Source organism: Piliocolobus tephrosceles, chromosome 11 (genome assembly GCF_002776525.5).
Source record: "Piliocolobus tephrosceles isolate RC106 chromosome 11, ASM277652v3, whole genome shotgun sequence".
NCBI classification, from domain to species: domain Eukaryota; kingdom Metazoa; phylum Chordata; class Mammalia; order Primates; family Cercopithecidae; genus Piliocolobus; species Piliocolobus tephrosceles.
In genome coordinates, this window is record NC_045444.1 from 64,705,375 (window position 1) to 64,719,559 (window position 14,185).

At 33.8% G+C, this 14,185-nt stretch overlaps 1 protein-coding gene across 1 annotated transcript in view; it reads right to left on the reverse strand.

Annotated features, from left to right (window-relative positions):
- The window catches only part of TTN (titin), a 272,956-nt gene that overhangs the window by 158,608 nt on the left and 100,163 nt on the right, over positions 1-14,185 (reverse strand). Inside the window, exons 99-118 of the mRNA XM_026454265.1 lie at positions 13,714-13,806; positions 13,306-13,591; positions 12,036-12,216; positions 11,739-11,828; positions 11,372-11,639; positions 11,009-11,269; positions 9,322-9,531; positions 9,036-9,113; positions 8,909-8,935; positions 8,422-8,481; positions 8,011-8,094; positions 6,375-6,449; positions 4,680-4,727; positions 3,427-3,831; positions 2,928-2,990; positions 2,426-2,503; positions 2,193-2,270; positions 1,516-1,602; positions 1,209-1,289; positions 86-169 (exon numbers count right to left, since the gene is read on the reverse strand). Coding sequence (XP_026310050.1) covers positions 86-169; positions 1,209-1,289; positions 1,516-1,602; positions 2,193-2,270; positions 2,426-2,503; positions 2,928-2,990; positions 3,427-3,831; positions 4,680-4,727; positions 6,375-6,449; positions 8,011-8,094; positions 8,422-8,481; positions 8,909-8,935; positions 9,036-9,113; positions 9,322-9,531; positions 11,009-11,269; positions 11,372-11,639; positions 11,739-11,828; positions 12,036-12,216; positions 13,306-13,591; positions 13,714-13,806 — 2,637 coding nt within the window. The remainder of the gene's footprint in view (positions 1-85; positions 170-1,208; positions 1,290-1,515; positions 1,603-2,192; positions 2,271-2,425; positions 2,504-2,927; positions 2,991-3,426; positions 3,832-4,679; positions 4,728-6,374; positions 6,450-8,010; positions 8,095-8,421; positions 8,482-8,908; positions 8,936-9,035; positions 9,114-9,321; positions 9,532-11,008; positions 11,270-11,371; positions 11,640-11,738; positions 11,829-12,035; positions 12,217-13,305; positions 13,592-13,713; positions 13,807-14,185) is intronic.

A 14,185-nucleotide genomic window follows, 5' to 3' on the forward strand; every position in this document is an offset into this window, starting at 1 on the left:
ATGCTATTTTGTTAATACACAGATCTCATAGAAAAAGATACAAGATGGATGCTAATTATTATTTTTTTCACAAATATTATTCTACCTTTCGGTGCTGGGGGCTCCACTTTTTTAGGAATGGGAACAGGGACCACTTCTTCTGGAACTGGTTTCTTAGGTAGCTCAGGGACTTTAAAAGAAATGTACCATTTTTGAGAAAGTGTGCATTTGACAAGGCATATGTTGTTGTAAGACTTAGAATTAAAAAAATAGAGATTCCTTTTTTATACCAATTGAATGCAAGAAAGTTATGCTTTAGAAATGAGGGTAAATGAAGATGGCTGAATGGCTAATTAGAAAATGTGACTGCTGTCACCTTTAACCGCAGAAGCCTCCACTTTGTCAGGAACAGGTAGGAGCAACCCTCCCTCGGAGGTGCCTGTGTTGGTTCCTCAGAAACCAGCTTTTTACGAACATCAATAACTATGAAGTTAGGTTTTTTTTTTTTGCAACCTTTACTTTTATAAAGCAGTTTCATAAACACAATTGCATTTGATTTTTTTGTGTCTTAAATGTTTAACAATTTGGCTGGGATGGAGGGGGTGGAGGCTTGATCTATAGTGCTTGCAGATTTCCGATTTCCAAGGTGGTGTAAACACTCCCTCCCACCCTGGCTATAAAGGTGATGTCATTGTCCTTGAGTTGGAAAGAGACTTGCAGTAGTACATTATATGGTGTTTCCACCACACAGACACAAAGATAGAAACAATCTCAGAAACACAGATAAGAACAAAATGCCGTAAAATAGGAGGTAATAAGTTTTGAGTATTTATTAACATTTAAAAATATACTTTTTTGGACTGTAACTTTACATAATCTAATTTTTAATAATGGTGGTGTTAAATTACTGGCTAGCAAAATTCCTGAAAATGTAACCATAGGCTCTGGTGAGCTGGTATGAAGTAGCTCCAGGACACTGTATTTCCAAATAACAGGTTATGAGATTGCAAACTCTCTGAATCTGGGAATGGAGCCTTCAATAATTTTCACTTTTCTCCCCTGTGCCTTCCTCATGGTTCTTCCCGTACCCCATCACATCCTTTGCACATAGTGGCTATAGGTGTGCAGACTGTGACTAAATCTGTTATTTAATACTAACACAAATGTTTACTATGGAATTTGTACTTTTATTAAAAGACTAGTTTAAACTTAGAATGAATTACTAATACCTTTAGGTGGTGGTTCAACCCTTTTGGAAACAGCAACGTGAATTTTCTCTTCAGTAACAGTTTCCTTTTGTACCTCGGGGACTTAAAAATGTACATTGTAATTACAGATATGCCATGTTGTGGGTGGTAATTGTAATTTACAAAGAACATTAAAATAAAATGAAAACAGAGACAAACATGAAATGAAAAGATGACAGAGAATTTACAAAGAGACAGAAATGTCTGCATGATCACAAATTAAACAAGAGGGATAAAAATCTGCCTAAAACCCTTCCATTTGAGCCCCACATTCTAGTTTGCCTTATACCTGTGACTGACACCTCCTCCTCTGTGTGAGAAGCAAAGAACATCTTTTCTTCTGAAATAACCATCTTCTTTGTATGCACAGCTGGTACTTTAAAGAGAGTATTTCACATTAGTATTTCTTTTTTTAGTACAAGACATCAGATCAAACACATGGATTTTATACTCAAGTATTTAGACACAGAATGAGTGGGTTAATATGGTAGCTTGAGAACAAATTCAGTATTGACAAGAAAACAAATCATCTTTTGATCTGTAGGGACAAACAATGCATGCAGCCTTCATCAAACATTCTTAAATGAGAATCAAATAGACACAACTTCTTCACACACAATGTTGTGTTTTTCCAAATCTGTTAGGGTCTATTTCTATAAATAAGAGGACAGGGGATATTATATGCAATGGAATGCATTGCATAGTAAAGTTAGCAAACTACTGATTAAACACAAACCTTCCTTATAATAAAAAATGTAATTTCTAAGCAGAACTAGAAATAAAGTAGATAATGTTATTATTTAAATTGAACATATGTGCAACTCAACGTAAGACTTGTATTATGTAAAAATGTGTTTTTTTTTGGTCGTTTCAGATTTGTGAGTTACTTAGCAATATATGTACACATGTCCATACACATAAATAAAAAAAAATTTGAACTTGTAGCTGAAAAACAAAGATGTATACCTTTCACTTCAATAACTTCTTCCTGTACTGGAGTCCGGGAAGGTTTTTGTGGAACAATCTTCTTTGAAACTTCAGGTACTTTAAAAATATGTACAAATATATTTGTATTTTGAAGAATGTTGCTTTGCACAAAATTTTAAAGTATTTGATTATATAAAGAACTAACGTGAGTATAGATCAGTAAACACATTACTTGTGTACATGGGTGCTAGGAACGTTTGAAATGATAATACCTTTGGTGACTTGAACTTTTTCTTCCTCCATTCTTCGAGAAGTCTTTTCAATTTTTTCAATTACTGGCTTCTTTATAACTGCAAGCATTTTAAAGAAATTGCAGTACTTTTAGAATTCCTATTAAAAATCTCTCTCTCTGTCTCTCTCGCTCTGTGTTTATACACACCTATATGTATATATGCAGATATATGTATCATTTTTTAAAGAGAGAGATGAGTTTGGTGCTTTGACCTTTACGCACAACTTTGAACTTCGGGTACAAGTTTCTGTACTTAACATATTTTGGCTATATTTAAGTTTACCATTACAATTTTTATCATCTTTTGATTTTTTAAATTAAATGAATTAGATAGAAATTTTAAGGAAAAAACTCATTCACAATAAAGCTTAGAGAAGAAGTTGTGCCTATTGGATTGAACTGCTGATTTATACATTGCTGCCAAACAAGCCATGATAATGATGTCGATGCTCTAGTCTATTTAAATATTTCCAATTACTTACCTTTAGGAGGTGGTGGTGCTTTCTTTTCAGGTACTTTGGCTGGAACTTTTCTCTCATGTGATTCTTTAATAAAAACACAGGAAAAAGAAGGGATGGTTAAATAAGTTCTCTTAGGTTGTGTTAATTCCAAATGAGATAAGGTAAGGATAATATGTAATTCTGGGATCGTTATTACCAACACAATTCTTAGTGCTAGGTTTTGAAGCAGGATCAAACAGAGATGCAACAAGGCAGTAAAAGTAAAACTTGAACTTCTGCATTAGAAATTAGCACTTGGAATTTAGTGTTAGTAATAAGACTAAATGATTTAGCTTGTAATGTCAAAGCATGAAAGTAACTCTGAAGAAAATAACTTTTAAAAGATTTCTAACCTTAAAAAAATCTAAGATCATTTTATCTATTTCACATAAACTGCAAATCAGGTTCATAGCATTGACAATTTAATGAACTGAGCAAAAATGAAGAAAAGAGGGAAACAAATCATTCAGTTTATACATACCTTCATAGACCTCCTTTTGAACTTGAATTACTTCCCTTTCTTGGTAAGCCTCTTCCCACTCTTCCTCCCCTTCGTCATAGCCTTCTTCCCTTTCATAGTATTCTTGCCCTTCTTCAAAATCTTCTTCCCATTCCTCATGAACTTCCCTTTTAGCTTCTACCTCGGTCTCTTCATAGTATTCATCTGGTTCTTCATAATAAGGTTGTTCAAATGGCTCTGTGTATGGTTCTACCTCCAGTTCGTCATAAGGTTCTTCGAAAGATTCAATGAAGACTCTCTTCTCCTTGTGGACTGCTTGCTTTTTCTCATACACAGCTTCTTTTTCTTTCTGAACCTCTTGCTTTCTGGTTATAGTCATTATTTTTACTTCTTCAGCTTTAGAGGATACATCAATGATTTCAGGAGCTAAAATAGATAAAGAGACTATTAGCATATTAATTCTATCCATCCAACTGCTTCACTAAACAAAAATCTACCTAGTTAAACAACATCAGTATTTCAGATCTATTTTATTGAGAATCCTTTTTTTTGTATTGGTTCCATTTAAATTTTTGACTATGGAACACAGTAGAGTATCAAGATACATTCTACTGTTGATTTGAGGATTTTTCCAGTGTGAAAAAATGGATTCAATAAATATTATCAAATGGATACACCTTCCATTATTCCATGAGAGCTCCAGTTTGCAGAACCCCTAGTTTCTTCCAATGGAATAGTTTTAACATTTGATAAGTTTATGGAATTTATATTTAATACTTAAACAGTTAACCTTTAAAAAAAGTTCTGATTATGATTTCAAACATATTTCTAATTTTAAACCTACATTTTTGACTATTGCATAGGATTCCTTAGTCAGTTTAATAAAAACAACATTTAAAATTATGTAACCAAGTTAATTAGGTACTTTTAGATAACAGATTTTAAAAGTTCTTAAGGGCTCTCATTATTTATATGACTCTTAACATTTGTGTTAACTACAATTAAAAAAATAAGGAATGGCCCCTCCTTTTTAGCCCTCACTGCTTCTTTCTCTGAGACCATTGCACAGAGGCAGCATAAACATCTGCTTAGGTTTCTTTTCCTGGGAAAGGGGCAATATGAAATAGCCATCATTTCTAATGCGAAATTTAACACAGCAGAGGAGACTCCACAACTTTGCAGTAAGTTGGAAGCCTAATATTTAAAATAAGAATAGTCAGCAGAAGTGCAAATCTCAGGAATAAACAGAATAAAAATAATTTCTCTTTATTTACCTTTTGCTGGAATTAAGGTAGTAGGAGGTGGAGGCTTCTTGACAAGCTCTGGGAGTTTAAAAACATAAAAATGTGTGTTTATTTTTAGATTACATTATTATTAATGTTTACTAATCCTGCACATCATTGTTAGTTGTTAGTAGGAGCTATGACTACTACAAATACACCAGCCTTTCCAGGAATCATAATAGTGCTTTTATAATTTCCAAATCTAGCTCATTAGAAATGCTATGCAATGCCATATTAACAAAAAGAAACATGCAAAAGGCCAAAGTTTGATTCTAGTTTAGATTGATTTATAATAAGTTAACATTAAGCATGAAGAGAATATTTAATATGTCCAATGCTAAAAATAATGCATTAGACATTTTCAATTATTAACTATAAAGTTCACGAAATATCCATGCTTTTTGAGTGTCCTCTTATTCCATGATGTTTCACAAATGACCACTCAGAAAAGTCTGAATGATGAATGATGCCTTGTGCTTCCATATTTTCCTTCTTTATGGAGGTTGTTGTACTCTAATCTTAGTCAAATGGGTTAAAACTATTTGTTTAAATTTAGTTATCCAACTGTTTTCCTAAAAATCTTCCAGGATATATTGAAAGTTAAAGTGATTTGAATTGATCCTCCTTCATAAAGTATTTTTTCTTCAAATATTGATATTTAGATCACCTAAATCAGGAAGGACCCTGAGGTAGGTTGCAGCAACCTCTTAAAATTAGCACCAACCCTTGCTCTTCTATTGATGTGACTTTATTAAGACCAGCTGTTGGGCACTTCCATGTTCATTGCAGCATTATTCACAAAGACCAAGTCATGGAAACACCCTAAGTGCCCGTCAATGGATGAACAGATAAGGAAAAGGTGGTACATACATACACAATGGAATACTATTCAGCCTTATAAAAAAAAAGGGAATTTTGTCATTTGTGACAACATGGATAGAATTGGAGATTATGCTAAGTGAAATAAGCCAGGCACAGAAAGACAAAGACTGTAAGTTTTCACTTAGATGTGGAACTAAAAAAGTTGAACTCATAAAGTGTAGAATGATGGTTACAGAGGCTGGGGATTTGAGGGAATGGGGAAATGTTGGTCAAAGGGTACAAAATCTTAGCTAGACAGGAGAAATATGGCTTTTCTTGAGATCTGTTGTACAGAGTGGTGAATACAGTTAATAATAGTGTATTGTACATTTCAGATTCGCTGAAGAGTAAATTTCAAATATTCTCACCACAAAAATGTTAAGTATTTGAGGTGATGGATATGTTAATTGGCTTGATTTAATTATTCCATATTGTATTCACAGATCATAACATCACTTTGTACCCCATAAATATATACACAATAGTAAATCATCAATTTACAATAAAAGAAAAAAGAAAAAAAAAGAATAGCTGTTGGACTTCTGGGCAAGACCTTCTTTAAATTATCATCCAGAAAAAAACAGAATACACTGGTGTTGTCATTGGTTCCCAGGGGCTCAGGAGGACAGGAAAGAGAAAAGGGAGAAAAAAGGAAGTGAGAAAGAGAGAGTGAGGACTGAGTCAAAGAGGGTGCAAGTGAGTGAAGGGAGAGGTACCATTTTGTGATTGCAAACTCTTACCCTTCCTTCACCCTCCACTATTTAGGATTTAAAAGTTTTAGCCAAGAAAAAAGTATTAACATTGCTTTTTCATTAATTATAATACCTTCACGTGGTGTCACCTCTTCTTTGGGCTTTGCAACAACTTTTTTGGCATCTTTCTTCACAGCCTTTTTGGTAACTAAAAAAATAAAAATAAAAAGATTTCTGGTGTAAGTAACTAAAATGCTTTCAGGAAACTAGGCATTTTATGGAACTATTTTATTTTTCCAAATGTTGACAGTAGTGAGCTTCTATACATTACTACAAGATATTTGTTTTGGAAAGATCTAGGACTAGATGCAAAAACATTGTTTTGGAGGGATATAGAAAATGTACTGTGATCTTACATCTTCACTGATTTTGTGTCTGCTGAGAGTTAAAGTTTTCAGAACATGGAGTGTGAATCTAAGTGATATCATAAATAGAAAAGTACACATTTTCATCCTTGTTTCACTTAGGGACGAACACAAATATGTTAGGAGGAAGAGGAACAAGTGGGTTTAAAGTCCTTTGTTGTGCTGCTGTTATACCTTAACCACATTTCCTTATCATACTTGATTATGGCCTCTCGTATTCATGAATAAAGAACACTCTCTTTTAATTTTTAAAGCATTATTTAACTTCTCAAGTTTCACAGTGAGTTCTCAAACTTAGCCATGTTGATACTACCAGTCAAAGAACAAATCATTCATTAACATAAGTTATTATTTTTGACAACAGAAATAGAAATGGAAATCCAATTTATGATTGTTGATTCTTGTTTCTCCCTCTTCTCACAGCTCGATAAAATGTTTATGTTGGTATGAATCATGAAAATGCTTCTCTTTGTTAATGAGGTTGCATTAGTCACAAAATTGGAAGTTTCTAACTGAATTTCCTCTGAGACTGGCTTGAAAAATGGGTCAAACTTTTTTAATGCCAATTGTAGTGGGTGTTAAGGGCCTACCACGTCCACCCCTTGAATCTACTATAGTAGTAGTGACTTAGCTATAGAAAAGTGTGATTTTGACACACAGAATTTTTTCTGACCATGCTGGGAGAATTCTGACAGCATTTCTGATCTCCCTATAACTCCAGAAGGTCCCAGGAAATCTGTTGTCTAATTTCGTTGAGAATCTTTGGGACACAAATAGTACAATTTCTCTGCTGAATATTTGAAAGGAGCAATTCCTTGGAACATTTAAGATTTCTTTATTGGTGAGATCATGCCTTAGGTACAAAAGAAGTCAAATATTTCATAAGTATTCTAAATCATATTTTTTGTAACAAAATAGTAAAATTTAAAGAGTAGTTAATACTACAAATTGAGAAGAACCACAAGCTGTAATTTGCAATTTAACTGTAAACTACTATGGTTTATTTCCATAAGCTGCACTAGAAATTGGTTCCATTATTCTTTTTGTTATTCTTAGTAGTTAAGAAAATACGAAACATAAAATTAATTCTACATTAATGTTTCAGTAATTCCATTAAAATAAAATATTTTAATAGCAACATAGTATTTTGTTTGATGATTTTCAGAGTTTTAAGCACATGACTTACACATTTAGTTAGCTAATACTTTGAGAAAATAATTTACATTTTGAAAGGCAATTCCACCTCTTGACCACTAGAGGGCCAATGTGTTGTATTAAGCAACATTTTTCGGGTCAGCAGAGTGAAATTCTTATTTCGACGTCTAGGTAGATGAGGTATAATACCTTCAATACGTTTTGCTGGTGGTTTCTTTTCTTCGGGTGTTGGTAGCAAAAGGGGGATAGGAGGAGCAACCACAGGAGGGATTTCTGAAGAAAATAAATGCCATTAGTAACATGTTTTAGTTTCCTATTTTGCGTAAAATATAATGAATAGTCTCATGCATTTCTTTCAGTACTTCAAAGGTATTATAGTACCAATTCATCAATCAGAACAAATAAAAGTAGCATCTATTTATTACTGGAACTACTTTTTTTTTTTTTTACTTTAATTTCTAATTGCTCATTGAAGAATACAACATGGGAAGGTTTGTTCTGACTCTGCTGCAGTTTGGGCGTTGGTATAAAGTTTTGTACAGATTCGTAGTGCTAGAATATTGCTGCTCCAAGCTCAGATGCTGAGGTTCTGGGTCTTACCTTCTGGTGGTACTGCTCTAATAGGCATGGTTGGGATTGGGACTCTGGAGTCAGGAATATCTGGAAAGGGACATGTAATGATAAGCATAGAGAGACTGAGAACAAGCTATTTATTAGACCCTAAGATGTGTCAGGCATATCTAATGGAAGAATCTAATAGACAGCCAAATAATATTAGTATTCTTTTGTATGCAGCCACATAGGTAAGTTTTGTTTACTGTCAAAATTTGTTTCATTCTGTGGCCATTCTATTTGGCATGATTCTAGCATCAGCTGAGTGAGACCTTATTATCTCTGATTTGCCGTACTCACAAAGTTTAACATTTTATTATTTGACTGAAAGTAATTTTACTGAATAACACTTTTATTGAAAAGTATTTTATCCAAAAGAGAAAGATAACTTATATGTTTTAGTTTGGCTTCTGTGATTTACAAAACTATGCTGAATTTATTGTAAGCAAGGATTGATTTTTACAAAACAACTTACCAGGAGGCTTCAGCTCAAGTTTGATTTCTGCAAAATAAAAAAAAATGATATTTTTGTGTTGAGAATGGTATAGGTAGTCTACGTGTTTCAAAGATAGCAGGGTGGCTTTCAGATGGCGCTCCCTCACCTTTCGTCGTTAGGTACAACTCTGCCGTGCTTCTTGCTTCACCTCTTGGCTCCAGCCGAGCGATGACCGAGTAGACACCTAGGGAGAAAAATCATCCAACTTTTGTTTTCTGATATGTTGCAAATAACACTTCTTTACTTCAATATATGTATGTGTTTGCTTACACTTGTCTTTTCTAAAAAAGCATTCTAGATAGAATTAGAGCATAAGCACATACAGGGTAGAAATACAGAAAACAGATGAGCCTTCAATTATACATTCACTGGAAAACTGTCAATGAAATCACCTTCATCGTCTGGGGTCACGTTGTGGATGGTCATATAATGGCAGCGACCGTCATTCCTAAAGTTGTACTTCTGGCTCTCTGTCAGTTCTGTTGGTCCTTTGTACCATGTTACAATGGCGTCATCAAAGGACACTTCACACTCAAAGGTGGCAGACTGATGCTCACTCACCACAATGTTCTGTATACGCTTTGTAAACTGAATTGGTTCAGCTGTTTAAGTACAAAGAGAGTTCAAAGCTAGGTTATACAGAGAGGAATTTCTTTTACTTGCTTTTGCCTCAGATACTTAAAATCTTCATCTTTGTGCCCAGTTATAAAATAGCAAGAAAAATTCAAAAATCCAAAATGAGAAGAAATGCACTCTTCTTTGCAACACTAACAAAAAAGTATCCCAATTCTTAAGTGTATTCCTGCCGGACAAATGTAGCAAAGTGTAAAGAAATTATTGTGAGTCCTTAAAATATTTATATAAAGGACATATTAAAGAGAGCTTATGACCCAAAGTCAAATTAAATTTTAAAAGTGTTAGGATACACAAACTTAATTGTACTCTATAACTTATTTCTCTGTGAAATTCTTTCTTGCCTCAGTAAAATAATTTCTGCTATTCAGGATCTAGAATTGTTTATCTAACATGTATAACTTTTCTTGTAAAATAATCTCAAACTCAATAGGAAATCTGCACTTCTAAATTTCACAAAAATATTTTAGAGTTCAGAAATCTGCTAAGTACATAGGGGCACAAATAAAGGATCTGTGTGGATGGCAGGAGTGTTTTCTAGAAGAGGATGGAGGGGAGGGTCTTATACATATAACAGTACCATAAAATCTTAGAAATCACAGTACTCTGGTGAGCTCTATTTACTAATTATATTAAAAATATCATTTTTAAAAAAATAATTAGTACTTGCAGCTGGACCTTTACTTTGAAAACCATTTAAAATACAACCAGTCACTGATATTCCTTGTAAGGTAAGCCAGAAAAGTTGACATGCTTATGTAAATTGAATGTCATATATTTGTATTTCAGCAAATACAAATGGGCACCAATAGCTGAAAGCAGATGCTATTATAACCAAAATTTTTCTCAATACAGTTTGAGGGTGTCTTTGGAAAATACATATAATCAATCAGGAAATGAATGTTGTTGCTCCTAAATTCTGAGATTTCACTTAATTTCAGAGATTCAGAAGGTTAAAACATGATCTGAAAATGAAATAAATATTTTTTGAAAAATAATTGCTAATTGCACATGACATGTTAATTTTATCTACATAATTTTGTACAGAGAAAGTCAGACTATGTCCTATAAACAAAATCAATTCCTAACCAAGATCCTCCAGATTTACAGCTATGAGATCTTGTCCTTTCCTAGATTTCTTTCTACAATCCTAGATATGAGAGTCATGAAATTTAGACTTTAGACAGAAATTACTGTTAAAGATTATGTCTTAGACTAGATTAAAATCTACAAGAATGATGCAAAAGAATTGACACTCATTTGAATATTTCCCGTGTGCTTCTGTATGAACTTTGAGATGTGAGTGAATACCATGAGAACGCATGTTGGGAAATAAGAACATATGACCACTTTGGTGTGTATCTAAAGGCAGGGCTGCAGGGGTCCTGCACAACATTTGCCATTGACTTATGCGGTACCACAAGGACTCCACAGTGTTTCACGCACCTTCGATTCTGAGTTCTGCTGAAGTTTCAAGGTCTTCATATTTGCAGGTGTACTGACCCTGGTCTTCTGCTCGAACATCTGCAATGGTCAATTTGTGGACTTTGTGTTCCACTTCTGTTTTATGTCTACCTTGGGGTTTAAGGATTCTGCCATTTCTGAACCATTCAGATTTTACATTTGGTACAGAAAACTGGCATGTCATGGTGCAAGTCTGGCCTTCTTTCAGAGTCACATCCTGAAGATGCCGTTCCCACGCAGGCTCTGTTCATGTGACACAACACACATTTTGTTCAATATCACACGCAGATGTGCTCAACAGTAATTTAAATCTCACAAGTATTTCATAAGTCTTTTCTAACTTACCAATTACAGTCAGTTTAGCGCTAGCGATGTGTGGGCCACAAACCAATCGATAATTGCCCTGGTCTTTAAGTTGACAGTTTTTGACTCTGAGTGTATGTCGGTCACCATTGATGCTTATTTCAAATTTATCACTGGGTTCCAGTTTTTGAGTTCCTTTGTACCATGAAAGCTTGATTTCTGGATAATTAATTTTAATGTCAATTTCAAAGACAGCATCATTATCTTTCAAAACTGTCTGATTTTCGATGTCCTTGATCAGAGTGACAGGCTAGGAGAATAAAGAATTAAAACACATTTGTTACTCCTTCCCTTATAATAATACTCAATCATAACGTGTTCATTTTATTATCAGCATAATTCTTTTTACCTCTGTCTGTGACAGTCTTTGCTGAATAAATGATACAAGTTCCTCAAATTCCTTTTCGTCCTTCTCTGACCTCTCTATTTCTTCAATTTCCTGAGAAGAACAAAAATGATAGGTATTACATATGAAACAAAATTTGATTTAGAGGATGCATGACTATATTCAACTTCCATTCTGGATGCTGGTTAGGTCATATTAAATGACATCCTATAACTATAGGATTCTGGTAATTCAAAGGGAATGTGTGAGATATTTTAAATGTGACATTTTTAGGATGATGCTATATATGAAGGAGCATACCAGTCTATGTGTCTCTTCTTCTTGGCTTTGCTTGAGCAGTTCAAATGCTTGAAGAAGACCTCGGAAGTCAGTGATTCCATACATGCGGGCATATTTTTCATATTCTTTAGGATCAACATTTTTGAGAAGTTCCATGATATCAATTTCCTCTTCTTCCCCAGCTTTCTTTAAGATTGGAGTCCTAAATAAAATTTAAAAAGTAAGGATGAATCACCTGTCTTCTATTTATTTTTAATTGTCTATCATCATGCAAAGATTACGTACTTCATTAAGGTTTTCTTGTTCTTTATTCAATAAATATTAATTTTACCATGTTAGCTGTGAAATAATTTTAAAATGTGGGTTTGGAGATGGAGTGGATTAAAATCAGATGGATTAGGACCATTGTTATAAAATATAGACATTGGATCAAAAATTTTAAGAAAGGAAAGAATAATAGAAGTATTTCTGTAAACTTCATAACCAAAGAGCCTAGTTAATGAATTATAATATCAGAAAAAAGAATAATAGCAATGGAAAACTTTAATAACAGAATAGAATATATCTCATGGAAAAGATTTGTGGGAATTGAGTGTGGATTTAATTCAATAATTATGTTGAAAAATAAACCATATTGAAATGGATGATAATTACGGAAAATGTTTAAAACAGTTGTTTTAGAGAACCATTCATAACATAATAAATCATATATAGAAACAAAAATTTCATACCTAGGCACAGACAATACTAGGGTTTCTTTAGGCCATTTCTTTTTGTTTAAAAATCTTAATAGACATTCACCTCATTCTTAAAACTTTCTCTTATATTCAGAAATTGATTCTAATGAAACAAGAACACCCAGATGTTTTTGCTTATCTGCTTCTGTTAAAATATCTATATGCCTATGTTTTTTAACAACCTGAATCATGACATGGATGGCCCATGCCTTTTGAGAGATTCCTTTTGTGAATGGGACATTACAGTCATCCCTCTGAATGCACACGAGATTGGCTTCAAGAGGCCTGTGGCCAGATGCTGAAGTCCCTGATGTAAAATGGCATAGTATTTGCATGAAACCTATGCACATCCTCCTGTATACTTCATCTCTAGGTTAGTTCTAATATCTAATACAATGTAAGTGCTGTGTAAATGGTTGTTATGCTGTATTGTTTATTTGTATTTTTAAAATTTTTTTTCTTTAATACTTTCCACTGGGGCTGGTTGACTGTGGATGCGGAACCTGCTTACACCAAGGGCTGACTGTACAATTTGTGGTTTTTATTGAACTCACTTTTTCAGCATTGCTCTAAGATCGCCTTCAATTTTCTCTTGTTTCTTCCTTTCATCCACCTGTAAGTTAACATTACTTTCAATTTCACCATGTTTGTTAAATGCCACGCATCGGTATAACCCAGAGTCAGTTTTTGTGGTGTCTCTAATCTCCAGTTTTGCTTCATCGCCTTTTTGGTGGATGAAAACACGACCTCCTTGGTTCAGCTGTCTCCACTTCCCTTTCGTCCATTTAACATTTGGGATTGGGTCACCTCCAACTTTTGCAATGAAGGTTGCAGTGGTTTCTAAGGAATAATGAAGACAAGTGAATAAAAATTTAATTTTCTAAAATCAGTTCTTCCCAAATTAAATCATAAGTAAAAGGTACCAGATAGATGAAGATGCACTTCTCATGAAGTACACTTACTTTCTACGACTCTGATACTCTGAGGTTCTGATACAAAAAAGAGTCTTCCATCTACTGCAGCTTTCTTGGCTGCTGGGGCCACAGCTGGTTTGTCTGAAAAAAACGTTTACATGTTTTGTTACTACAATCACCTCAAAATTGTAATTAATATCCCCCTTTTAAAAATAAGCCTTAGGAGGTTGGCAGTGTGATAAGTAAGTACTGCAGAATTCTCTTCCTATGTAACGGTGGGTTACAGAAGATAAAGCAGCTTCTCAGACATTTACGCTAATGATAGCTATCAAAGGTTGAACTATAATCATGTTAGTAGTGTCAATATTTTTAGACCTGGTTTTATTTTTTCCAGGTGTATCACACCAGTCTACTTTCTATCACATTATTATAGCATCATTTTTGGAACTGCATTAATTAAATCTTACTGGATATGGTGAAAAGAGGTTCAAGAAGAGTGGTAAACTTGTAATAATTTCAG